The following is a 27,973-nucleotide window of genomic DNA, read 5'->3' on the forward strand; positions in this document are numbered from 1 at the left end:
TCCTCATCAACAAAAATGGGGACATAGTGGAAAACTCAAGGGCTGGTGTGTGACCTGTGTGCTTCACTCAGGGACCTAGTACCAAAAACCAAACCAACTGCCTTCGAGTCGATTCTGACCCATAGCGACCCTACAGGACAGAGTAGAACTGCCGCACAGAGTTTCCAAAGAACAACTGGTGGATTTGAACTGCCAACCTTTTGGTTAGCAGCTGTAGCACTTAACCATTAACCACCAGGGTTTCTAGGGATCTAGCAGGTGATCGGTAAATGCAGCTATTGTTATTGTTTGTGAATAAAAGGAGCGTTGGAAAGAGTCCAGGTTTTGCTTTTGCTGATACCCACTGGCAGTGAGTCTTATAACAGCTTTGGCCTCGGTAAAGAGGGGCTTGGCCAGAGGGATCCCCCCTACCAGGGCTCATCCAGTTCAAAATTTATGATTCTGAGACAGGCATGGAAAAGTTGAAGAATGAGACCACTAGCAGAAGCAGGCCCCCAACATGTGTCCCCAGTAGCCCTCAGGGGAGACGGCTTGGCAGGGCTCCACTCTTCTACTCCCCAAATCTGACTTTAGAAACACAGTCAGGACAACAAACTATTGATACAAGAGGCTTTGGGAGTTTCCCTTCTTTTTTAAGATCAATATTTATTCTTCATTTGTCCTCATAACGAAAATAGATCTTTAAATGCCTCAAATATACAAACATCATTGATGCACACACATTTGAGAAATGCTGAGGTAAGTGCTGCTATGGGATCAGGGAGCGGGGGATACCCTAGGGCTGGGCCCCAAACTGGGGTCTAATGATAGCTAGCCACTAGCCAAATGTCATAGGGATCCTCGGAAAGAGCTGAGGACCTCGGGTGAGGTTCTGAGAGGGACCGAGCGGCATGCTTCCTGGTACTGGGAGTGACCATGGTGGACACCTTTCCTGGACCTTCCACAAGTGGTCTCCATCCCAGCACCCATGGGGAAGGCCTCTCATCCCTGAAGCCCCCACATCCTAACACTCAGTTGCCCCAAAATTTCTCACTGACCACCAGTTCCTAGGATTAAAGATTTCCAGCCATGTTCTTCCCATAGATGCTTACTGGGAATTGTGCCTGTCACAGATGGAGGAGCAGGTTTGTGCCAGAGACCTGGGTCCTTTCCCTTCTTCTCTGGCCTCCTCAAGAGAATCCAAGACCAGGAAAACTCCTCAGTTTAAAAACAGATGCATCCATTTGTGTATAAAATATGTATTATTAGCCAGGGGTGGGCAAGTGCAGAATTAGGAGAAAAGGCTCCCAGAGATTCTATGTGGAGAGAAGGTGGCCTTGGTCCCAGCACCTCCTTGAGGACGCTGGCCCCCCAGGAAGTGCTTCTGCCAATGGCCAAGTCGACGCCCCTCCACTTGAAAACCCCAACACTGAGCAGGCTGGGCCTGTGCCGGATGGAGACCCTCTGGAGAGGGTTCTATGTGAGTCTGCCAGGCAACTGTGGCATCAGCCGACTCCTTGGCTGGGGGCAGCAGCAGGGTTCCTGCCCCACCTGCCCACTCCTCCATCCCTGTGCTTCGAGTGATGTCAGAAGAGGCAGGAGCCCCGCAGGGCACGGGCCTGGCGAAGGTCAGTTGACAGGGAGTGGCTCATCCGCTTGGTGGTTGAGCGGACGCTCTTGGCCACCTGGACAGCCCGGCTCAGGGCCTTGTTGAGCTCCTCCAGGCTGGCCAGGTCTAGCTGGATGGAGTGACGGTGCCCCGTGGCTGGCCGGGAGGAGACTGCGGGGCTCCACTCAGCAGCTGGTCAGGCTGAGGTAGGTCCTGGGGGAACATAGTACCTGAGGAGAGAAGTAGGTACACTCATGAATCTCGGAGAGGGCTGGGCAGGGAGGAGTGGAGAAGTGCCAGGTTTGGAGTTAACCCACTTCTAAACCCCAGCTGGGCCACTGGCTCCCACTCTGTGTCTCGGTTTCTTCACCTCTAAAATGGGAACCTGAGACAGTGGTGGTTCAATGGTAGAATTCTCGCCTCCCACGTGGGAGACCCGGGTTCAAATCCCAGCCAACACACTTCATAAATGGCCACCACCCGTCTGGCAGTGGAGGCTTGGTATTGCTATGATGCTGAACAGGTTTCAGTGGAGCTTCCAGACTAAGATAGAGTAGGAAGTAAGGCCTGGCAATCTACTTCTGAAAATTAGCCAACGACAAACATGGGAATAATAAGCACCTACCCCCAGGGATTTGGAGGAAGGATGAAAGAAGATAATAGATGAGAGAGTGACTGACCCAGAGCAGGTGTTCCAGAACCTTTGGTTCCATCTACCCGATAGTTTAACAAATACTTATTCATCATCTACTGTACACCTGCCAGTGTGCTCAGCCCTGGGGTTAAGTTCGTGAAGGAACAAATATGGACTCCGCCTTCTTGGAGCTTCTAATCTGAAAGCCAGCATCTCAGGAGACCAGAATCACCCCAGGCTCTGCATCGATACCCACCCGCCCGCCACCCCCAGGTTGGAAAGGTATCTGGGAGTCCCATTTGTCAAGCACGGAACTCTAGGGAAATGTGGAATTAGGATTCTATGGACATGGGAGGGTCTGCTGGGCAAGGGTGACCTTCCCAGGTGGGTCCTGAGGGAATGTGGGTGCTGTTTGAAAGTGCTGGGGGAGACAGGCTGAAGAGGCCACAAGATGAGCAGGGATTTCCCCAAGAAGTGGCTACTGCATTCATTCATCCAGGGATGCAAGTTTAGAGTTCAAAGACACTGCAGAGGACAAGAAGGGGGTGTGGCTTCTGTGTAGTAGAACAAAGGGAAGGGGAGATAAAGAAGCATGAGCTTAAATACAGCAGGAAGGAGCTTGGGAAGACTTGGCCCACATCAGGCACTGGCCTCTTGCCTGGCACAGGGTAGGGGCTCAGCCAACTCTGGTTATATTTACTATTGAGCCTCTCCTTTCTGACTTGCACTATGTACAGTGTGTATAAAGGCTTTGCTAGGATCTGAATGGACAGTTCTCCAAAGAAGACATGTAAATGGCCAATAAACACATGGAGAGCCGCTGCGCATCATCAGTCCTTAACGAGTTGCTCTCAAGTCAACTCTACTCATGGTCACCCCATGCATGTCAGCGTAGAACTGTGCTTCATGGAGCTTTCAATGGCTGATTTTTTGGCAGTATATATCACTAGGCCTTTCTTCTGAGGTGCCTCTGCATGGACTCAAACCTCCAGCTTTTTGGTTAGCAGCTGAACGTGTTAACTGTTTGCACCACCCAGGGACTCCTCATTAGTCATTTCCAAATCCCTTTGCTGTCAAGTCAATTCCTATTCCTCGCGACCCTATAGGACAGAGTCTTTAATCTTTATGGAGGAAGACTGCTACATCTTTCTCCTTCAGACTGGCTGGTGGGTTCAAACTGCTGACCTTCTGGTTAGTGCTTAAACAGTGAACCACCACGGCTACTTTCATTAGTCATTAGGGAAACGTAAATCAAGACCACAGTGAAATGCCATTTCATATGCTTCATACTTAGCTAAAATAAAAAAGACAGAGAATAGAAGTGTAGGCAAGGATATGGAGAAATCAGAACCCTCATACGCTGCTGGAGGGAATGTGGAATAGTACAGCCTGCTTGGAGAACAGTCTGGCCGGTCCTCAAAAGGTTAAACACAGTGCCTAGCCCAGTGATGGCATCCTCGTCCTCCAAGATACACGAGCCAGCGCTAGCTTTTTATTGTACAGATGGGGAAAGTGAAGCTTGGAGAATGTAAGTGATGCGGGAGACTTTATAACACGCTAGGCTTAACAGCTCTCCCCCCAAAGACTTACGCCCAAGTCCTGACCAATCCCCTTTGCTACTGTGTGACCTTGAACAAACTCCTTCATCTTTCTAGGTCTCTGTTTCCACATCTAAAAATGGCCATACTTAGTTACCTCCTGTTGTTGTTCTTGTTGGGCGCAGTTGAGTCAATTCCGACTCATAGTGACCCGTGTGACAGAGTAGAACTGCCTCATAGGGTTTTCTTAGCTGTTTTATGGAAGCCGATTGCCAGGTCTTTCTCTTGTGGAGCCGCTGAGTGGGTTCAAATCACCAACCTTTCGGTTAACAGCCGAGTGCACAACTGTTGCAAGACCAGGGCTCCGTCTAGGGTAGATCAAATGGGAAAATTCAGGTAAAAAGCTTTGTACACTGCCTGGACACGGTAAGGCCTCTGTAAGTGTCGACTACTCAGGCCCAAGGTCAGAAAGCTGGGAAGGGCAGCACCCAGATTCATACCCAGACCTGATTCATGCAGTATCCCTTAACCAAACCAATAAGAAACCAAACCCTGTGCCGTTGAGTCCATTCCAACTTATAGCGTGACCCTGTAGGACAGAGTGGAACTGCCCCCATAGAGTTTCCGAGGAGCGCTGGTGGATTCAAACCGCTGACCTTTTGGTTAGCAGCTGTAACTCTTAACCACAGCACCACCAGCACCTCTTAAGAGCAGGGATAATTAGCACCAGGCTTCTAAATATCACCAGAATCCAGTGATCAGGTTTCTTGAATCCAATTAACAACGACCCACATTCCCTTTTAGGGGACTATGTGGTGTAACTTCGGGGATCCCACATGCCCCCACATTCTTTTAATTTGATGGTCAGCTTGACCTGAAAGTTACCCAAAATTCCACTCAGGGCAGAAGCTGCAAGAAAACCATTCCAGGTAGACAGGGGCTAAAGGGCGGCTGACCAGCAGGTGACAGTACAAACCCATTCTCCTTTCTAAACAGCCTAATAGCCTCAGCCACTGAGCACGCTCAGTTCTGCTTCCAGGCAGCGGGAAAAATGTAGGAAGTCAACAGCCCTAATTCTAGGAGAGTTAGAAGCACTATGGTTTATCAGGCACCTTCTATGTATTACAGCTTTCCGTGGATTAGTTCATTTAATTCTCACCACAACCCATTTCACAGAGGAAGAAACTGAGGCACAAAGGAGGAAAGTGAGTCACTCAAGGTTACATGGCTACCACTGGCCAGGACTGTTAGGCACCAAAGCCCAGGGACTTTCCCCTTCCCCATGGCCCATCCAATCCTGAGGACAGCAACCTGGCTAGTTCTGCCCACAGGTCTGAGCCCAGGAGGATGCAGAGTGGGGCCTCGAGAAATAAAAGGATCCCATGGCTGCTGTGGCTACTCAGACCTTTATCCTGGGCACCAAAGCCATGGGAAAATCCCAGGCACAACCTTTCCTCCCGATGAGTTGGGCATAGGCAGGCTTACCTGCTCTGCTGGGAACCTGAGAGGGCAGGACCAGGTCTCACTACTGGACTGGAAGGTTCCTTAGCACCTTGCCCAGACTCAGCTGAGATGGCAGCCAGAAACCACATTGTGAGACCTGGGTTCTAGGAGAGGACCTCAGTTCACACCATTTGTTTGGCTTGGATGAAATTCGAGGGGAAGAGAGTGCCAGGAATAAGTGGCAAAGGGAAAGAGGAGAGGGGGCTATGTTAAAGCCATGACACTAGCAACTCTCAGCTGGGTCCACCATTCCAGGACAGCCTCTGTAACCATGCCAGTGAGGCCACTGGAGCTGGGCCAGCTCCTTCCCAGCAGGGGCGGGAAGGAGGTTGTTGGGGGCAGAAGGCAGCTCCCCAGAGCTGGCAGTACCTGCAATTCCCAATCCAATTGCACTACCCAGTGTCAGGAATTGTCAAGGTGGACTCCCTTGGGGCAAGCCCTATCTACTCCAGCAGAAATCCCAGGCCAGTCTGTGTTTGCTCCATCCACAGTGAATCAAATCCTAGCCACGGGCAGTCAAATCCACTACGTGACAGCCCAGTGTTGGACAGTGAAGGGGGGGCGAGAAGGGGAGAGGCTGGCAGTTGGGTTCCAGTCTCATCTTTCTGACTGGCACACGGCTTTGCCTGGGTCCTTATCTCTTTTTCTGGGCCTCAGTTTCTCCCTCTGCAAAGTGGGAAAGATATACCCTGTCCTGTTTTCAACCGCAGAACGGGCTTTTGTTAAATTATAGTAGGGTGTTGTCTTATTCATTTAGTGCTGCCTTAACAGAAATCCCCCATGTGTCTGTCAGTTTGTCATACTGTGGGGGCTTATGTGTTGCTGTGATGCTGGAAACTATGCCACCGGTATTCAGATACCAGCAGGGTCACCCATGGAGGACAGGTTTCAGCTGAGCTTCCAGACTAAGACACACTAGGAAGAAGGACCTGACAGTCTACTTCTGAAAAGCATTAGCCAGTGAAAACTTTATGAATAGCAGTGAAACATTGTCTGATACAGTGCTGGAAGAGGAGCCCCCCAAGTTGGAAGGAGCTCAAAAGATGACTGGGGAAGAGCTGCCTCCTCAAAGTAGAGTCGACCTTAATGATGTGGATGGAGTAAGGCTTTCGGGACCTTCATTTGCTGATGTGGCACGACTCAAAATGAGAAGAAACAGCTGCAAACATCCATTAATAAACGGAACCTGGAATGTACAACGTATGAATCTAGGAAAATTGGAAATCATCAAAAATGGAATGGAACGCATAAACATCAATATCCTAGGCATTAGTGAGCTGAAATGGACTGGCATTGGCCATTTTGGATCAGACAATCATATAGTCTACTCTGCTGGGAATGACAACTTGAAGAGGAATGGTCTTGCATTCATCATCAAAAAGAACGTTTCAAGATCTGTCCTGAAGTACAACGCTGTCAGTGATAAGATAATATCCATATGCCTACAAGGAAGACCAGTTAAGAAGACTATTATTCAAATTTATGCACCAACCACTAGGGCCAAAGATGAAGAAATAGAAGATTTTTATCAGCTGCTACAGTCTGAAATTGATGAAACCTGCAATCAAGATGCATTGAAAATTATTGGGGATTGGAATGCAAAAGTTGGAAACAAAGAAGAGGGATCAGTGGTTGGAAAATATGGCCTTGGTGATAGAAACAAAGCTGGAGATCGAATGATAAAGTTTTGCAAGACCAACGACTTCTTCATTGCAAATACCTTCTTTCACCAACATAAACGGCGACTATACACATGGACCTCGGCAGATGGAGCACACAGAAATCAAATTGACTACATCTGTGGAAAGAGACAATGGAAAAGCTCAATATCATCAGTCAGAACAAGGCCAGGGGCCGACTGTGGAACAGACCATCAATTGCTCATATGCAAGTTCAAGCTGAAACTGAAGAAAATCAGAGCAAGCCCACGACAGCCAAAATATGACCTTGAGTACATCTCACCTGAATTTAGAGACCATCTGAAGAATAAATCTGATGCACTGAACGCTAGTGACTGCAGACCAGATGAGTTGCGGAATGACATCAAGGACATCATCCATGAAGAAAGTAAGAGGTCACTGAAAAGACAGGAAAGAAAGAAAAGACCAAGGTGGATGTCAGAGGAGACTCTGAAACTTGCTCTTGAGCATCGAGCAGCTAAAGCAAAAGGAAGAATTGATGAAGTAAAAGAACTGAACAGAAGATTTCAAAGGGCCTCTCGAGAAGACAAAGTAAAGTATTATGATGACATGTGCGAAGGGCTGGAGATGGAAAACTGAAAGGGAAGAACACGCTCAGTGTTTCTCAAGCTGAAAGAACTGAAGAAAAAATTCAAGCCTCGAGTTTCAATAGTGAAGGATTCTATGGGGAAAATATTAAATGACGCAGGAAGCATCAAAAAAAGATGGAAGGAATACACAGAGTCATTATACCACAAAGAACTAGTCGATATTCAATCATTTCAAGAGGTGGCCTATTATCAGGAACCGATAGTACTCAAGGAAGAAGTCCAAGCTGCTCTGAAGGCATTGGCAAAAAACAAGGCTCCAGGAATTGATGGAATATCAATTGAGATGTTTCAACAAACAGATGCAGCGCTGGAGGTGCTCCCTCGTCTATGCCAAGAAATATGGAAGACAGCTCCCTGGCCAACTCACTGGAAGAGATCCATATTTATGCCTGTTCCCAAGAAAGGTGATCCAACCGAATGTGGAAATTATAGAACAATATCATTAATATCACAAGCAAGCAAAATTTTGCTGAAGATCATCCAAAAACTGCTGCAGCAGTATATCGACAGGGAACTGCCAGAAATTCAGGCTGGTTTCAGAAGAGGACGTGGAACCAGGGATATCATTGCTGATGTCAGATGGATCCTGGCTGAAGGCAGAGAATACCAGAAGGATGTTTACCTGTGCTTTATTGACTATGCGAAGGCATTCGACTGTGTGGATCATAACAAACTATGGATAACACTGTGAAGAATGGGGATTCCAGAACACTTAATTGTGCTCATGAGGAACCTTTATATAAAGAGGCAGTTGTTCAGACAGAACAAGGGGATACTGATTGTTTTAAAGTCAGGAAAGGCATGTGTCAGGGTTGTATTCTTTCACCATACCTATTTAATCTGTATGCTGAACACATAATCCGATAAACTGGGCTACATGAAGAGGAACGGAGCATCAGGATTGGTGGAAGACTCATTAGCAACCTGCGTTATGCAGATGACACAACCTTGCTTGCTGAAAGTGAAGAGGACTTGAAGCACTTACTAATGAAGATCAAAGACCACAGCCTTCAGTATGGATTACACCTCAACATAAAGAAAACAAAAATCCTCACAACCGCACCAATGAGCAACATCATGATAAACAGAGAAAAGATTGACGTTGTCAATGATTTCATTTTACTTGGAGCCACAATCAACAACCATGGAAGCAGCAGTCAAGAAATCAAAAGACACATTGCACTGGGCAAATCTGCTGCAAAGGACCTCTTCAAGGTTTTGAAGAGCAAAGATGTCACCCTGAAGACTAAGGTGCGCCTGACCCAAGCCATGGTGTTTTCAATCCCATCATATGCATGTGAAAGCTGGACAATGAATAAGGAAGACCAAAGAAGAGTTGACGCCTTTGAATTGTGGTGTTGGTGAAGAATATTGAATATACCATGGACTGCCAGAAGAATGAACAAATCTGTCTTGGAAGAAGTGCAGCCAGAATGCTCCTTAGAGGCAAGGATGGCGAGACTGCATCTTACATACTTTGGATACGTTGTCAGGAGGGATGAGGCCCTGGAGAAAGACATCATGCTTGGCAGAGTACAGGGTCAGTGGAAAAGAGGAAGACCCTCAACAAAGGTGGATTGACATAGTGGCTGCAACAATGAGCTCAAGCATAACAACGACTGTGAGGATGGCGCAGGACCGGGCAGTGTTTTGTTCTGTTGTGCATAGGGTTGCTATGAGTTGGAACCGACTCGATGGCAACTAACAACAATAACAACAACAATAACAGAAATACCACAAGCGGATGGCTTTAACAAAGAGAAATTAATTTTCTCACCACCTAGTTTTAGTAGGCTACAAATCCAAATTCAGGGCATCAGCTCCAGCGGAAGGGTTTCTCCCTCTGTCATCTTGGGAAAGAAGGTCTTTGTCATTAATCTTCCTGTGGACTAGGAGCTTCTCTGTGCAGAAACCCAGGTCCAAAAGACACCCTCTGCTCCCAGTACTGCTTTCTTGGTGGTATAAGATCCCCAACTCTCTGCTTGCTTCCCTTTCTTTTTATCTCTTGTAAGGTAAAAAGTGGTGCAGTTCATACCTCAGGGAAACTCCCTTTACATTGGATCAGGGGTGGGACCTGAGCAAGGGTGTTATATCCCACCCTAATCCTCTTCATCAGAATCCAGATTTGCCTCATTAACCACAGGCAGAGATTAAGATTTACAAGATTTAGGAAAATTACCATCACGAAATGGAGGACAACCACACAATACTGGGAATCATGGCCTTAACATGTTGACTCATATTTTGGGGGGGGGGGCACAATTCAATCTGTGACAGGTGTAATTGTTGTTATTGTCTTCTGTGTTGAATCAATTTTGACTCATAGTGACCCCATGTGTGCAAAGTAGAACTGCTCCATAGGTTTTTCATGGCTGTAACGTTTATGAAAGCAGATCACCAGGCGTTTTCTTCCATGGTGCTGCCGGTTGGGTTTAAACCACCAATCTTTTGTGGCGGTTCAAACCATTTGCACCACCCAGAGACCACTGGCAGGGTGAACCGTATGAAATTGATGATATTCAACTGCGTTTTTGCCAACAGGATTGTCAGTTTCAGATGTTCTACCCAATAACCAGCATACATTAAAGAAAAAAAAAAAAAAGAGCCCGTTGCCATCGAGTCGATTCCAACTCATAGCAACCCTACAGGTCAGAGTAGAACTGTCCCATAGTGTTTCCAAGAAGCGCCCCAAGGAATCCAACTGCTGACCTCTTAGTTAGCAACCGTAGAGTTAACCACTACGCCACCAGGGTTTCCACACGTAATAACAGTCGCTACAATTTCTTGTGCACTTGTGCCTGCCCCTTCCTCACGGTCCCAGTGCTGGACTGTTGCATGGTGGACATGACTACCCGTGGCTGGGATTTTATTCATCGTGAACAGAGCAAAACAGGCTGCTCAGTGTGATACATTTTCATCTCACGCACAACCTTATGCAACACTCATTACTACTCTGGTTTTTCAGATGAAGAACGGAAGCGCAAACAGGTTGCATAAGCCACCCAAGATCACACAACAGGACTTGAACTTGAGCAAATCTTCTTTTGGGGGTATTTCCTCAGCCCAGACACAAAGCTCCTAATTAGGACCGTTGCTCTGTCATTGTTCTGTCAATGTATTCTTCCTGATTGCTCATCTATGAGATCGCAAGTTAGTCGTCAGACACAGAGTTAAACCCTGGTCTCGGTGAAGAAACATTTAAATTGGCTTTCTCCGAAAATGAATGGCTTCAAATGGGTGCATTTCCCTGATGACCCAAAACTCGATATGACCTTTGACATGCCACCTCACTTCTCTAAGCCATTGTTTCTTCAGCTGTATAGTATGGGGAAATAGTCTATTTTTTTGAGCCTGGGCTATCCATATTTTTGCGTTTTGATGCTTCTGGTAGCCAGATATAACCTGCAAGCAGTGAGTATTTATTGAATGCAGCAGACTTTCTTGCTCTCCTCCCATCCCAGCTTTGTCATTAAACAAATGGTGCTGCTTATTATACTCACCAAAGTTTTAAACCAAATTTGAATCATTTAATAAGCATTTTACAAATATTAATGGATTTAATCCTCATAACAACCCAATGAAGTAGGTACTCTTCTTATCCCCACTTTACAGGTAAAGAATGGAGGCACAGAGTGGTTAATTAACCTGCCCAAGGTCACACAGCTACCAAGTAGTAGACCAAGGTAGCTCTTTATCACCACCCTACACTGCCTTGAGGGCTTCTCTGTCTCCTTGCCTTTCAAAATTCTCTTGACATTGTGCCAGGGTCAGATTTAGAGACAGTCTAGGGAAGGCTGTCCCAGAAAGTCAACCCATAGAGGCATGACAGCATCCCTGGAATGTGAGGAGATGGAGAACATTGGACTGTATTAGGATGAGTCAGGTGGTCCCTGTTGGGTCTAATAGTTTGCGCTCGACTACTAACCTAAAGGCTGGCAGTTCAAATCCACTCAGTGGCCCCACAGGACAAAGGCCTGGTGATCTGTTATCCCCCTTCCCCCAAAAAAGAACCCTAAGGAGCAGTTCTACTCTGTAACACATGTGGAGAATTTCTCCCTGGGGCCTGAACAGTGTTGGACAAGGAAGTGGATGTTTAGGGCTATGGGTTGCTCTGTGTCAGGTACCAGATCCCAAGTGACAGAGGTGACTATGTGTTACTTAATGAATTGTGTGTAGGTGTGTATGTGTGTGTGTGAATGTGTGATATGTGGAGCCTCTAAAGCTCAGGACTGGGGCAGGGGTCCAGGTCTAATGGTGGTGTTGTCCCCACACAACAATCAGCCTCTCCTTAAAATGAACAGTGTCTTGAATCTGTCCCCATCATCTCACACCTGGAGCACCACAACAACCTCCAACGGGTCCCCCAAGCCTACTCTCCTACCCCTGCCCTCCCCATACCCCACATTGTGACAAACAGTGATCTTTCTAAAGGGCGTATCTGATTATGTCACGCCCCAGCTGCCTTACATCTTTCCACTTCTCCCCAGTGCCCTGGAAGCCCAGCCCTGAGTGCTCAGCCTGCTTCCTTGCCCTGCAGACCTCAGCTCCTGCCCAGCTCCCCTCCATCCACCCTGGATGCTCCGGCCCATCTCATGCTGCAGCCACACAGACCTGCTTCCAGGGCCTTGATGCCACCTGTCCTCTTCCTCTCCTGATGAGCCCCAGTCATTTCTCCACAGCTCAGATTAAAGCAACGCAAATTTAAAAAACTGAGCTGGCTTAAAAACAAACAGAATTGAGAACCCAGGTGTAAATCCATCTACCTATGATCACCTGGTCTTCAACAAGGGCCCAAAGTCCATTAAATGAGGAAAAGACAGTCTTTTTAACAAATGGTGCTGGCAAAACCGATGTCCATCTGCAAAAAAATGAAACAGGACCCATACTTTCTACCATATACAAAACTAACTCAAAATGGATCAAAGACCTAAATATAAAACCATGAAGTTCATAGAAGAAAAAATAGGATCAGCGCTACAGTCCCTAATACACAGCATTAACAGGATACAAACCACAACCAACAACATACAAGCTCCAGAGGATGAGCTAGATAACTGCAATCTTCTAAAAATTAAACACGTATGCTCATCAAAAGAGTTCACCAAAAGAGTAGAAAAAGAACCTACAGACTGGGGGAAAAAATTGGCCCTTATAAATCAGACAAAGGTCTAATCGCTAAAATCTGCAAGAAAATCCAACACCTCTACAACAAAGAGACAAATAATCCAATTAAAAAATGGGCAAAGGAAATGAACAGACACTTCACCAAAGAAGACATTCAAACAGCGAATAGACACGTGAGGAAATGCCCACGATCTCCAGCCATTAGAGAAATGCAAATCAAAACCGCAGTGAGATACCATCTCACCCCGGCATTACTGGCATGAATCAATAAAACAGGAATTAACAAATGTTGCAGAGGCTGCGGGGTGATTGGAACTCTTATGCACTGCTGGTGGGAATGCAAATGATACAACTATTTTGGAAAACAATGTGGTGTTTCCTTAGAAAGCTAGAAATAGACATACCATATGATCATCAAGCAATCCCAGTCCTAGGAATATACCCTAGAGAAGTAAGAGTCGTCACACAAATAGACATGCACGCCATGTTCACTGGAGCATTATTCACAATAGCAAAAAGGTGGAAACAACCTAGATGCCCATCAACAGATGAATGGATAAACAAACTGTGGTACATACACACAATGGAGTACTACGCAACAATAAAGAACAATGACGAATCTGTGAAGCATCTCATAACATGGATGAATCTGGAGGGCATTATGCTGAGTGAAGTAAGTCAATCACAAAAGGACAAATATTGTATGGGACCACTACTGTAAAAACTCATGAAAAGGGTTACATATGAGTAAGCTTTATGAGGGAGGGAGGGGTAGGGATGGAAAAAGACTTAATAGACAATAGACAAATGGAAACCTCGGTGAAGGGTAAGACATTACACAATGCTGGGGAAGTGAGCACAACCTGTGCGAGGCAAGGTCATAGAAACTCCATAGACACACATCCAAACTCCCTGAGAGACCGAATTACTTGTGTTCCATGATCCTGTTCAATCTCTGGCTGAAGGGCTGGGGTGAAGGCTGTGGGGACCATGATCTCAGGGAACATCTAGCTCAATTGGCATAACAGAGTTTATAAAGAACATTTTCTACGTTCTTCTTTGGTGAATAGCATCTGGGGTCTTAAAAGCCTGTGAGCAGCCATCTGAATACTCCACTTGTCTTACCACTTCGGGAGCAAGGAAGAATGAAGGAAACTAAAGATACAAGGAAAGATTAGTTCAAAGGACTAGTGGACCACATCTACCATGGCCTCCGCCAGACTGAGTCCAGTACAACTCGATGTTGCCCAGCTACCACCACTGACTGCTCTGACAGGGATCACAACAGAGGGTCTCAGCTAGAGCTGGAGGAAAAAGTAGAATAAAATAGTAACTCAAAAAGAAAGACCAGATTTGCTGGCCTGACAGAGACTGGAGAAACCCTGAGACTATGGCCCCTGGAAACCCTTTCAGCTCAGTAATGAGGTCACTCCTGACGTTCACCCTTCAGCCAAAGGTTGAACAGACCCCTGGAACAAAACGAGACTAAAGGGGCACACCAGCCCTGGGGCAGACACTGGAACACAGGAGGGCACAGGAAATCTGTAACAGGGAATCCAAGGCTGAGGGGGGAGAGTGTTGACATGTCATGAAGTTGTTAACCAATGTCATAGAACAATGTGTTCACTGACTGTTTGATGAAAAACTAGTTTGTCCTGTAAACCTTCATCTAAAGTACAACTAAAAAAAAAAAAAGAAAGAAACAACAACAACAAAAAGGAAAAATCCAGTTTTGACAAAGAATGTGGAGAAGGGTTCATTTGGGCATCGCTGAGGAGGTACAACATTAAAATTAGCTAAAGGTTTTTTTCTTTGATAGTTCAGCATTAATTATTTATTTTGTGTTTTCCTTTTTCTTATTGTACTTTGAATTTAAAATCACTTAAAGTACAATTAAAAAAGTTTACAGTTCAAGTTAGTTTCTCATACAAAAATACATACGCACAGAGTTGTGTGACCCTAATTGCTATCCCTATAATGTGACAACACACTCCTCCTTTCCACCCTGGATTTCCCGTGTCCATTCAACCAGCTCCTGTCCCTTTCTGCCTTCTAATCTCGCCCCTAGACAGGAGCTGCCCATTTAGTCTCCTGTATCTACTTGAGCTAAGGAACACACTCTTCACCACTATCAAAAAATAGTTAATTTTTTTGATTTTTGGTGTTTTTGTTTTCTGTTTAGGGGAAGAACTCTTTATTGAGGTGTATTAATTTGCATACAGTAGAATGCACACCTTTAGATTTACAGTTCAATAAGTTTTGACAAATGTATACACTTGTGAAACCAGCACTACCATGAAAATGTAGACCATTGCCATCCACCTCAGAATGTTCTCTTGTGCCCTTTGCAGTCAAATTCCCCTCCTCGCTCTGGGCAACCACTGATCTGATTTCTGCCACTAGGGATTAGTTTCCGACTGTTCTAGAACTTCGTGTAAATGGAATCACGCACTATGTGCTCCTTTATGCCTGGGGTCCTTCACTCAGCATAATGTTTCTGAGGTTCATATTATTGTCTGTCTATAGTTCCGTCTTCTTTATTGCTAAGTAATATCCCATTGTATTCAGAAGCCACCATTTGTTTTCCCATTTACCTGTTGATAAACATTTCCGTAGCTTCCATTTTGGGGCTATTGTGAATAATGGTGCCGTGAACATGCATGTGCAAGACTTTGAGTTTACACAGGCTTTTCTTTCTTTCTTTCGGATAGTATAGTATTTTTAGCAAGTGATTTGATTACTCTCACTTATCATCAGAGGAAAAATCACAATGTAAAAGGCTGAACAATACAAAGAAAGGACATGATTAAGGAAATTAGACAATTAAGGCAATGAAAGCGTTTGGATCCATTGAAATTATGACAGACTCTACTGAAACGGGAGCCCGTGGGTGGTGCAAACCGTTGATGTACTCGGCTGCCCCGACGTGCCTCAGAAGACAGGCCTGGTGATCTTCTTCCAAACCACCACTTACTGAAAACCCTATGGAGCACAGTTTTACTCTGACACACAGGGTTCACCATCACTTGGGATTAACTTGACAGCAATTGATATACTGAAACACGAAAAATAATTCAAAATATATTAATAGAATAAGAATACAAAATTGTCAGTATACTATGATAATGCTTTTTGAAACCCTTTAATCATATGCATGAAGATTTGACCACATCAGGTAGAAATGATTCCAGGTCAGCCAGTGGAATCATTCTTTCCATAATATTTAAAGCACCCACTATGTGCCTGGCACTGTCCCAGGACTGGGGCTGTATTGGTGAAAAGAAAGGCAAGCTCCCTGCTTCCATGGCAGGGGATGGGGGACAACATGGAGATCATTCCTTGATTTAGACCTTGGGAGATGTTTCAAGTAACACGTTCACTGGAAATAAACATTCAACTTAGATGCTGCCTCCTTTTGGAAAAGACACTGCCTCCGAGGCTGGGTTGGAGACCCTCTAAACATTTCCTCTTCCACAGCTGTGAGTACACTCAGTTGGAATTGAATCTGTGTCCCTCACCCTACCCCCACCCCCACACTACTGGGAACTCTCCAAGTGCCCTCAGCATTTGCTTTATGTCCATTCAAGTCTTGGTACTCAGTGGGCCCAGAATTGATGGAAGCATGAGATTGCCAAGTGGGTGAGCCATCTGTTGAAATCTAAGGACTCACACATGCTAACATCACTATATCCCAAGCTCACTCTGGCCTTGAATCAGCCAGACCCTGAGGTCTGTGTAACCCCTTCAACCTCAGGAACCCCCATTAGATCTGAGTTTGGAGAAGTTACCTGCAGCTGGCTCTGGGGAAAGAAAGGAAGGTTTCGTGCAAGGCATTTCCCAAGTGCATACTGCCTTGTGTCACGGTCCTGACCTGACCATTGCTGGGCCCCAGGTACCCCGCCCACTGCTTGCTGTAAAGGTCAATGAGCCCTCAGGCCACCAGGCTGACTAGATCCAGGTGCTTCCTCTCTCGTCATGGCGCTGCCCTGGGCTCTTGCTGTCCTGAGTCTCCTCCCTCTGCTGAGTGCCCAAGACCCAGTGTGTGCCAACATGAAGCCCGTGCCTATCACTAATGCCACTCTGGAGTGGGTGAGTGCCGGGGCTCCCCTTCCCCTGCTGACTGGTCACTAGCGCCCTGCTCCTGGCTCTGTGCTTTCCTCTCCTGGGTCCTGGGGTGAAGCTCTGACCAGCTGGGTCGCCTTAGGTGGCATTCCCTGCCTCCGGACCCAGAAGCCCCATTCCAAGGAACCTCAGCATGGGATGGTTCTATGCTGGGCATGGGGAGGCTGCCTGTAGGGTTGCCAGATTTGTGGTGTGAGCCTCTCTGCCTCCCTATCTGTAAAAGGGAGAGAGAGATTTGCTGAGTCACCTCCCAGCTGACTGTCGAGGGCTCAACCCCAAGCCCCATATCACCAGCTCTGGTTTCTCCCCAGATCTCTGGGAAATGGTTTTACATCGCCTCAGTCTTTCGCCATCCCAAATTCAATCAGTCGGCTAGAGAGATCCAGGCAGAATTCTTTTACTTTACCCCTAACATAACGAAGGACGTGATACTACTCAGAGAGTACAAGACTATGTGAGACCCCCACATGCCAACCCCCTCCTTCCCCCTCTCCCCACAGTAGGCACCAGCTTCTGGCTTCCACTCCCTGCAGCAGGCACCTGCTTCTGGCTTCCACTCCCTGCAGCAGGCACCTGCTTCTGGCTTCCATTTCCAGCAGCTAGTTTTTTTTAGAAGACCTTGGCCAGTCCATCCCCAGTCCTGCCTTCAGCCTTCCCATCCATGGAGTGGGAGGGCTGACTCCAATCTCTGACCAACTCTTGCCCTTCCACGACTGTGATGGGCTACTGTCCTTCTCTCCTTGACCATCTTAGTCTTTTCCCTCACCTCGTTTCTGACTTTAGCGGCGGCCAGTGCATCTACAACTGCAGCTACCTGAGGGTCCAGCGGGAGAATGGGAGTGTCTCTGGAGATGGTAAGGGCTGGCCTCAGACTGGAGCGCACCTCGTGGGAGGGGGGCGCTGTGGGTGGACTGGCATGGCCTACCCTAGGAGAGCTGGAGCTAAGGACCCTGGAGGCTCTGGGCCCAGAGAGCACAGGAAAGGCCCATGTCTTGTATCTCTGTGGTCCCAGAGCCTACACACTGCAATAATCGTAGTAATAGCTCCCAACACTGTGAGCTCTTACTATGTGCCAGGCACTGTTTGAGGTGCTTTACCTGAATTAACCATTGAATACTCACAAATAACCTGAAGCCATTACAATGATCATGCCCATTTTACAGATGAAGAAATAGAGGCACAGAGAAGTCAAGTAATTTCCCCGAGGTCACACAGCTTGTAATTGGAACTAGGATTCAAACCCACGGCTGGCTCCAGACCTGCCTCTGTCTTAACCATTCTTGATGGTGCTCTGGAAGCGAAGGGGGCAACCCATGTGTTGGGCAGACGGTGACTTCACCCATGTCCCAGTCATCAATGCAGAGATGGCACAAAGCAGGGGCACAAAATGCTGATGGAACTGAACCGACGCCACTTACAACCATGAGGCTGCTCTTGGGACCTCATTTCCTTCATCTGTAAAATGGGGAGAAAGGCCCTGACTTCCACAGTCTATGTGGGCTCCTATGATTCCATGTACTTATGTATGTGGGTATGCATGTATGTATGTGTGCATATTCCATGTCGGCATTACACACATGTATGTTTCATGTGTGTACTGCATATTCCATGTGTGTACTGTATATGTATGTATTCTATGTACGCATGTAGAGTGCTCAGCACAGGGCCCAGCACACAGTAGGAGCTGGTGACGTGGTGGCCCAGGTGAACCCTGGGTCTTCACTGGTCAGCTGTGTGACCCTGGGCCCGCCCAGGCTTCCTCATCGTGCCCTCCTCAAGGTTTCACCCTAGAGGCTGTTTTCGCTTCCAGAGGGGGGCACAGAATATTTTGCCTACCTGCTACTCACCAAGGACCCCAAGACCTACATGTTTTCCTCCTACCCGGAAGATGAGCTGAACCGGGGACTGTCCTTCTATGGTAGGTGCCCTCGGCAGTCCCAACTCCAACCCACCCCAGTATTACCCCAGCTTCACCCACCCCGAGGACTGGGCTCCCTGAACTCCAGCACTGCCTGGACTTCCACCTGAGCCCTCCAGCGTCCTCACCCAGCCCCCTGCTCCCCACTGCAGCTGACAAGCAGGAGGTCACCCAGGAACAACTGAGAGAGTTCTATGAAGCCCTCAAGTGCATGGGTCTGCAGGGGATGGAAATCCTGTACACCGATGGCAAAAAGGTAAACAAAGGCAAGAGGGCCCAGACAGCGCTCACCACCAGCCTTGGGTTGGCCCCACCTTGGGCAGCCCCAGGGACCCAGAGAGGGAAGGCCACCAGCCAAGGCTGCACAGTAAATAGGGCATCCTACTTTTTTTTATTTTGATTGTGGTTTAAGTGAAAGTTTACAAATCAAGTCAGTCTTTCATACAAAAATTTATATATACCTTGGTATATACTCCTAGTTGCTCTCCCCCTAACTAGACAACACACTCCTTCTTTCCACTGTCTATTTTCATGTCCATTTGGCCAGCTTCTGCCCCCTCTGCCCTCTCATCGCCTCTCCAGATAGGAGCTGCCTACATAGCCTCATGTGTCTACTTGATCCAAGAAGCTCACTTCGCACCAGTATCATTTTCTATCCCATAGTCTGGTCCAATCCCTGTCTGAAGAGTTATCTTTAGGAATGGTTCCTGTCTTGGGCTAACAGATCTCGGGACCATGACCTCTGGGGTCCTTCTAGTCTCAGTAAGACCATTAAGACTGTTTTTTTTAAAGAGAATTTGAGGTCTGCTTCCTACTGCTCTCCTGTTCTCTCAGGGGGTCTCTGTTGTGTTCCTTGTCAGGGAAGTCATCATTGTAGTCGGGCACCATCTAGTTCTTCTGGTCTCAGGCTCATGTAGTCTCTGGTTTATGTGGCCCTTTCTGTCTCTTGGTCTCATAATAACCTTGTATCTTTGGTGTTCTTCACTTTTCTGGGCATCCTATTTTTAAGCTCCCACTCACTGGCAGGGGCAGTGGAGCCTAACATAGGCCCATGGTTGTGGGTGACAGCCCAGGGGGAAATGTCACTGTGAAATCAGGGAGGACTCCCAGAGCAGGTGGGGAGGGCTGAGAGGCTAACAGAAGGGGAATGAGCAAAGGCGTGGGGGCGGGACTTGGGGAGGAGACCCATATGGGGCATCCCTGGGTCAAGCAAATGTTTAAGTGTTCACTACTAGTCAAAAGGTTGGCAATTTGACCCCACACACAGGTACCTCAAGATAAGCTTGGTGATCCACTCCCAGAAGGTCAAAGCCTTGAAAATCCTATGGAGTAGTTCTACTCTGCACATGTGGGGTCGCCATGAGTCGGAACCAATGACAAACAACAACTAACCCTGGGCTTTGGCTCCCACCTGCTCATGTTAAACACTCTTGGGAGCAGGTATTGGTATTGTGGCTTCAGTGTTGCCCAAAGTGCAGCAAGTCCAAGACCACCATCCCAATTTTGTATAACTGAGGCTGGCCTGTATAATTATCACCTTCATGCTTTTTTTCAAAGCTAAATGAAAGGCTTTCCTTGGTCTCTTTCTATGTAGTAATATCTGTGAAATCACAGAGCCGATGAGCTGGTTATACTTTTTTTGATATAGGTGAAATACGTTCATAACTATTAAGAGAAAAAGTCTCATCAGCTTGGCACCTGAGGTCACTTCACTTGACCAGGTGCGGTTTGAACGCGTTTCTCTGCACTGCACACCCTGGGAAAGGGCTATGAACTCAGCCACCAAATCGGACCACCTGGTCACCAGTTTCCCTCCCTCATCTAGGTGGGTCACCTTGGACAGACCATGTGGCCACTCTGAACCTCAGTTTCTTCATCTGTAAAACGGTGGTGGTTGTAAGGAATCCAGGAGATATAGCATAGGTGCCTGGCAAGTCATAAGTGCTCAAAAAATGCCAGTTGTTCTTAAGGGTTGAGCCCCATTGTAGAAATGTATAATCTGAGACTCTGAGAGGAAAAGTGATTTGCCCAAGGTCACCTGGCCAAGAAGTGGCAGAGCCAGGGTTGGGCGCCCTGGTAGGGCTGGCTCCATCCCCACAAAAAATCTTCCTCCACCATAACCCTTCTCCCCCCGCCCCATCTTCCAGGATCTGTGTGGGCCCCTGGAGAAGCAGCATGAGGAGGAGAAGAAGAAGGAAAACAAGGGGTCCCAGGTGGACACAGAGTTGGGCTAGTAGGACCTCAGGGACTTTTCGGATCCATCCTCATCCTCTTGCCAGCCCTTTGTACCTGTTGCAACTGCATCAATAAAGCATCTATATATTTGGAACAGGCTGGCCAGGTCTCTTCATTCATTCATGTTGAAGCTGCCCTGAGTGGAGCTCTCGCTGGGCATTTGGCCAGGCCTGCCCCTGGTGGAGAGAGCCCCTGTGCGACACTCAGCACACGTGCCTGGGTAGACAACAAGACGCATCACATGCTGTGGGAGCCCAGGGCAGGGAAGTTTTCTTCTGCAGTGGGGAAGTCTGAGAAGCTTTCCTGGAAGGGGCATCTGAAAGATTAGGACTAGATAAAATCTACTGTTCCCTCCTTAAGCCGCCAGGGTCCTGAGAGGACACATTTGAGGATGTTGAGGCCGAGGACCCTAATTACAGTTGAGGTGGATAAGGGGTGATGAGAATTCAGACATGTTACATGATCAGGAAGGAGCTTCCTTGAGACATACCACCCAGGTCACCTGGGGAGGCAGGTAAGGAGGGGAAGGAGGAAGGCCAGAAGGGCTGTGTGGAGCCTCCTGTGGAACTGGCAAGAGACGGTGGACTAGAGTAGGGAGCACAGGGCAGGGGTGATGTGGAGGACTAGCTGGGGGTCTGGGTGACTCTCTGTTGCCCACCCAACAGACCCAGAGGAGGAGAATGACTCCCAGGGAAAGGTTGCTCCCTAGGGACCAGCTGACATCTTGCAAATGTGTATGGAGCCCTTGAGATGGGGCCATGACTGAGGCACAGCCCACTCTGTGGCATAAATAGAGCCAACACCTCAAATCAGGAGTCCAGCCAGGAAGGGCCAACTTCCTTCCACACCAGAGAGACTCTTATCACTTATGACCTCTTGTATCCATGGGAAGAAGTACCACTCGAGCAGCAGAGAAGCTGGGCCTCAATTTTTGGGCAGTTCCACAAGTGCAGCTGCCTAAACCATCTATAGTGTGACAGAACCATAGCCTGGTGTTCTGATTGCCAGTCCTGTGCCCTGATACACCAACACCCATTTTGCCTCCCCTCCCAAGAACCAAGGTCCACGTGTCTGAGACTCCAACATCCTTTGCTAAACAAAGGCCACTGCTGTGCCTGGGACACCAAAAAATCCACCTCGAACTCCCCTCCCATCCTGATGGCCTTAGAACATTAGTGGACAGAACAGCCTCTTGAAAACTAGAAGGGTCTGGACCCAGAGGCTCAGGGCCTATAGTCTTCCCATTTCACTGTTACTTCCAGCAAGAAGCCATTTTCAACTCTACTGAGGAAGATCAGCTGAAAAATAAAATAGAAAGTGTCCTAGGGGACAGGGGAGGAGGGAGATGAGCGGTGGGGATGACAGAAGAATTTAAGAAACAGGGAACAGGGAGAAAAAAGTCATTGGGGTGCACTAAGAATAAGAAAACAGCAAACAATGTAGATTTTGGAGTCAGACAAACATGTGTTCATACCCTGGCTATTTCATGAACTATTGGGGCAGGCAGCCCTATGGAACCTCAGTCTCTTCATCAACAAAATGGGGACATAGTGGAAACCTCAAGGGCTGGTGTGTGGCCTGTGTGGGGTATGACATGCCAAGGGCTTAATTCAGGCATCTAGTAGGTGCTCGGTAAATGCAGCTATTGTTATTGTTTGTGAGTAAAAGGAGCAATGGAAAGAGTTCAGGTTTCACTTTTACTGACACCAACTGGCAGTGTGTTTTGTAACATCTTTGGCCTCAGTAAAGAGGCTTGGCCAGAGGGCCCCTCCCAGCAGGGGCCCTCCAGTTCAAAGTTAATGATTCTGAGACAGGTGGCGGGAAAGTTGGAGAAACAGAAGTCACTAGCAGGAGCAGGCAGTCAGGACATGTGCCCCCAACAGCCCTTAGAGGAGACGCGGCTCGGTGGGTATTCATTCTTCCACTCCCCAAACCTGACCTGAGAAACACAGTCATGATGCAAACCACTGACACAGGATGCTTCTGGAGTTTTCTTTCCTCTTTAAGATCAATATTTATTCTTCTTCATTTGTTCTTGTAAAGAAAATAGATTTTTAAATGCCTCAAATATACAAACATCATCGATGCACACACATTTCAGAAATATTGAGGTAAGTGCCGGTGTGGGGTCAGGGAGCAGGAGATGCCATCAAGCTGGGCCCCATACTAGGGCCTGCTGGTAGCTGGTCACTAGCCAAATGTCACAGGGATCCCCTGAAAGAGCTGAGGTCCTCAGATGAGGTTCTGAAAGGGACCATGATAGGCATGCTTCCTGGTCCTGGGTGGACACACTTCCCAGGCTCTCCATGGGCTGTCTCCATCCCATGGGAAAGGCCCCTCATCCCAGAAAGCCCCACATCCTGACAGCCAGTGGACCCAAAATACCACACTGACCACTGGTCCCTAGGAGCAAATGTCTTCAGCCGTGTTCTTCCCAGAGATGCTTACTCAGAATTGTGCCTGTCGGAGATGGAGGAACAAGTTTGTGCCAGAGATCCAGGCCCTTTCTCTTCTTCTCTGGCCTCCTCAAGAGAATCCAAGACCAGGAAAACGCCTCAGTTTAAAAACAGATGTATCCATTTGTATATAAAATACATATTAGCCAGGGGTGGGCAAGTGCAGAACCAGGAGAAAGACTCCCAGAGTTTGTATGTGGACAAAAGGTGGCCTTGGTCCCAGCACCTCCTTGAGGATGCTGGCCCCCCAGGAAGTGCTTCTCCTGATGGCCAGGTCAATGACCCTCCATTTGAAAGCCCCAACACTGAGCAGGCTGGGCCTGTGCCTGACAGAGACCCTCTGGTGAGGGTTCTACGAAAGTCTGCCAGGCGACTGTGGCATCAGCCAACTTCTGGGCTGCGGGCAGCAGCGGGGTTCCTGCCCCACCTGCCCACCCCTCCATCTCTGCACCTCGAGTGATGTCAGAAGAGGCAGGAGCTCCGCAAGTCACGGGCCTGGCGAAGGTCGGCTGACAGGGAGCGGCTCATCTCCTTGGTGGCGGAGCGGACGCTCTTGGCGGCCTGGACAGCCCGGTTCAGCGCCTTATTGAGCTCTTCCAGACTGGCCAGGTCTGAGTGGCGGTGCCCTGCGGCCTGCCGGGAGGAGACTTCGGGGGTCCACTCAGTGGCTGGTTGGGCTGAGGTAGGTCCTGGGGGAACATAGTACCTGAGGAGAGAAGTAGGTACACTCATGAATCTCGGAGAAGTAGGTGCACTCATGAATCTCGGAGAGGGCTGGGCGGGGAGAAGTGGAGGAGTGCCAGGTTTGGAGTTAACCCACTTCTAAACCCCAGCTGGGTCACTGGCTCCCATTCTGTGTCTCAGTTTCTTCACCTCTAAAATGGGAACCTGAGACAGTAGTGGTTCAATGGTAGAATTCTTCCCTCCCATGTGGGAGACCCGGGTTCAAATCCCAGCCAACGCACTTCATAAATGGCCAGCATCCGTCTGGCAGTGGAGGTTTGTGTATTGCTATGATGCTGAACAGGTTTCAGTGGAGCTTCCAGATGAAGACAGAGTAGGAAGTAAGGCCTGGCAATCTACTTCTGAAAATTAGCCAACGAGAAAATGGGAATAATAAGCACCTACTCCCAGGGACTTGATGGAAGGATGAAAGAAGGTAACAAAGAGAGAGTGACTGACCTAGAGGAAGTCTTTGAGAAGGGTTAGTTCCATCTACCTGTTAATTTAGCAAATATTTATTCACCATTTACTATACACCTGCTAGTGTGCTGAAGGAACAAACATGGACTCTGCCTTATTAGAGCTTCTAATCTGAAAGCCAGGATCTCAGGAGACCAGGATCACCCCAGGCTCTGCATTGACAACCCCTCCCCCCACTCCCTTTGGAAAGATATCTGCAAGTCCCATTTGTCAAGCACTGAACTCTAGGGAAATGTGGAATTAGGATTCTGTGGACACGGGAGGGACTGCTGGGGAAGGGCGACCTTCCCAGGTGGGTCCTGAGGGAATGTGGGTGCTGTTTGAAAGTGCTGGGGGAGACAGGCTGAAGAGGCCACAAGATGAGCAGGGATTTCCCCAAGAAGTGGCTACTGCATTCATTCATCCAGGGATGCAAGTTTAGAGTTCAAAGACACTGCAGAGGACAAGAAGGGGGTGTGGCTTCTGTGTAGTAGAACAAAGGGAAGGGGAGATAAAGAAGCATGAGCCTAAATACAGCAGGGTGGAGCTTGGGAAGACTTGGCCCACATCAGGCACTGGCGTCTTGCCTGGCACAGGGTAGGGGCTCAGCCAACTCTGGTTATATTTACTACTGAGCCTCCACCTTCTGACTTGCACTATGTACAGTGCGTATAAAGGCTTTGCTAGGATCTGAATGGACAGTTCTCCAAAGAAGACATGCAAATGGCCAATAAACACATGGAAAACTGCTCCACATTGTAAGTCCTTAAAACTAGTAGCTCTCAAGTCAACTTCACTCATGGCAACCCCATGCGTGTCAGCGTAGAACCGTGCTCCACAGAGCTTTCAATGGCTGATTTTTCGGCAGTGTATCACTAGGCCTTTCTTCCGAGGTGCCTCTGGGTAGACTCAAACCTCCAACTTTTTGATTAGCAGATGAGCATGTTAACTGTTTGCACCGCCCAGGGATTCCTCATTAGTCATTTCCAAAACCCATTGCTGTCAAGTCGATTCCAACCCATAGTGACCCTATAGGACAGGGTGGAACGGCCTCATAGGGTTTCCAAGGCTGTATGGAATCTGTATGGAAGCAGATTGCCACATCTCTCTCCCTTGGAGTGGCTGGTGGGTTCAAACTGCCGACCTTCAGGTTAGCAGCTGAGCACTTAACCATTGAGCCACCAGGGCTCCTTTCATTAGTCATTTGGGAAATGTAATTCAAGGCCACAGTGAGATGCCACTTCACATGCTTCAAACTTGCTACTTGGCTAAAATAAAAAAAGACAGAGAATAGAAGTGTCAACAAGGATATGGAGAAATCAGAACCCTCATACACTGCTGGAGGGAATGTGAAATGGTGCAGCCTGGTTGGAGAACAGTCTGGCAGGTCCTCAAAAGGTTAAACACAGTGCCTAGCCCAGTGATGGCATCCTCATCCTCCGAGATACGTGAGCCAGCGCTATCTTTTTATTGTACAGATGAGGAAAGTGAAGCTTGGAGAACGTTAAGTGATGCAGGAGGCAGTATAACACGTTGGCCTTAACAACAACCCACATTCTCTTCTAGGGGACTATCTGGCGTAACTTTGGGGTTGCCAGATGCCCCCATATTCTTTTAATTTGATGGTCAGCTTAACCTGAAAGTTACCCAAAACTCCCCTCAGGGCAGAAGCTGGAAGAAAACCAGTTCAGGTAGACAGGGGCTATGGGGAAGCTGACCAGCAGGTGGCAGCACAGGCCCATTTACCATTCTAAACTGCACGGGGGCCTCAGGCACTGAGCAACAACAGCCTTAATTCTAGGAGAGTTAGAAGCACTATGGTTTATCAGCCACCTTCTATGTATTACAGCTTTCCATGGATTAGTTCATTTAATCCTCACCACAACCCATTTCACAGAGGAAGAAACTGAGGCACAGAGGAGCAAAGTGAGCCGCTCAAGGTTACATGGCTACTGCTGGCGAAGACTGTTGGGAAAGCCCAGGGACTTTCCCCTTCCCCATGGCCCATCCAAGCCTGAGGACAGCAATCTGGCTAGTTTTGCCCACAGATCTGAGCCCGGGAGAATGCAGAGTGGGGCCTCGAGAAGTAAAAGGATCCCACGGCTGCTGTGGCCACTCAGACCTTTATTCTGGGCACCAAGGCCATGGGAAAATTCCAGGCACAAACTTTCCTGGCAAATGAGCCGGGCACAGGCAGATTCCACCTGCTCTGCAGGGAACCTGAGAGGGCAGGACGGGCTTTTGACGCTGGTGCAGAAGGTTCCTTAGCGACTTGCCCGGACTCAGCTGAGAAGGCAGCCAGAAACCATGTTGCGGGGCCCGGGTCCTAGCAGAGGACCTCTGCTCCTACCAAACCCTAGTCCTCACAGTGACTCTGGCCCTTACTGATCACAGACAGAGGGCCACTGAAGAAATTGAGTCCCAATCGACTTGTTTTATAGTGGGGGAAACTGAGGCAGAGCACTAGTTGGTGGCAGTCAGGACGAAAAGGCAAGCCTCCAAATCCATGGTCCAGCCTTCTTTTTCCTACCCAATTCTGTCATACTGAACCTACTTTTACTCTTACTAATGACAACATTGAACAACAGTGATATGGGTTATGACGAGAAAGCTACCACTCATTCAGCATTGCCATACTACATTACAAACATCTTTTTTGGTTCTTGCCATGTGCCTCATTTTAATCTCCACACAACTGTACACGACTGAGACTATTCCCATTTAACAGATGGAAAAGCTGAGGCTCGGAGAAGTAGTTTTGCCAAGGCCACACAGCTGGTAAGTGGCAGATAGGATTCAAACGCAGCTCTGTCTGACTAACTCCTGAACCTCCTTCTGCCTCAACCGCTGAGTTTTCTGTCTTGATTGATGTTATGTCCAAAATCCATGTAAAAAGTAAGTGTTCATCCTACAGTATACCTGACCAGTACTCCTCAAAATTCTCAAGGTCATCACAAACAAGGGAAGTCTAAGAAGCTGCCATAGCCAAGAGGAACCTAAGGAACCAACTCAATGGAATGTTGTGCCCCGGATGGGATCCTGGAACAGAAAAGGGACATTAGGTACAAACTAAGGGAACCTGGGAGTCCCTGGGTGGCGCAAACTGATAACACACTTGCTGATTACCGAGAAACTGGAGGTTGGAATCTACCCAGAGGCACCTGAGAAGAAAGGCCTTGTCAGCTGGTAAGGAAACCGGAATAAACTATGGACTTTAGTTAATAATAATATACCAATATTGCCTCCTTAATTATAACACACGTACCATAATAATATAAGATGCTAATAACAGAGGAAACTACGTGTGTGTGTGTGTGTGTGTGTGTGTGTGTAGGGGGCTGGATTTCTGTACTAGCTGCTCAATATTTCTGTAAATCTAAAAC

General features: G+C 47.8%; 2 protein-coding genes across 8 annotated transcripts in view; one reads left to right on the forward strand and one right to left on the reverse strand.

Annotated features, from left to right (window-relative positions):
• Positions 1-1,768: 1,768 nt before the first annotated feature.
• The window catches only part of AKNA (AT-hook transcription factor), a 76,115-nt gene continuing 49,910 nt past the window's right edge, over positions 1,769-27,973 (reverse strand). For 5 of the 6 annotated variants that reach the window (XM_049895050.1, XM_049895048.1, XM_049895049.1 and 2 more), the window contains one exon: positions 22,631-24,114. In XM_049895050.1, coding sequence (XP_049751007.1) covers positions 23,871-24,114 — 244 coding nt within the window. In that variant the 3' untranslated portion in view covers positions 22,631-23,870. Of the gene's footprint in view, positions 1,819-22,630; positions 24,115-27,973 lie in introns of those variants that run through there. The other variant, XM_049895053.1, reaches the window with a different exon arrangement.
• Positions 16,556-21,026, forward strand: LOC126082554 (alpha-1-acid glycoprotein 2-like). Of its 2 annotated transcripts, XM_049895108.1 has the most exons (6): positions 16,556-16,766; positions 17,111-17,253; positions 17,583-17,653; positions 18,610-18,717; positions 18,870-18,973; positions 20,865-21,026. In XM_049895108.1, exons 1-6 carry the CDS (start codon positions 16,653-16,655, stop codon positions 20,949-20,951), a joined length of 627 nt encoding a protein of 208 aa, XP_049751065.1. In that variant the 5' UTR covers positions 16,556-16,652; the 3' UTR covers positions 20,952-21,026. The 2 variants fall into 2 exon arrangements, with proteins under 2 accessions (XP_049751065.1, XP_049751064.1); XM_049895107.1 differs by lacking the exon at positions 20,865-21,026 and having other exon boundaries at positions 18,870-19,160.

The sequence above is a fragment of the Elephas maximus genome, chromosome 9 (assembly GCF_024166365.1).
Source record: "Elephas maximus indicus isolate mEleMax1 chromosome 9, mEleMax1 primary haplotype, whole genome shotgun sequence".
Lineage (NCBI taxonomy): Eukaryota > Metazoa > Chordata > Mammalia > Proboscidea > Elephantidae > Elephas > Elephas maximus.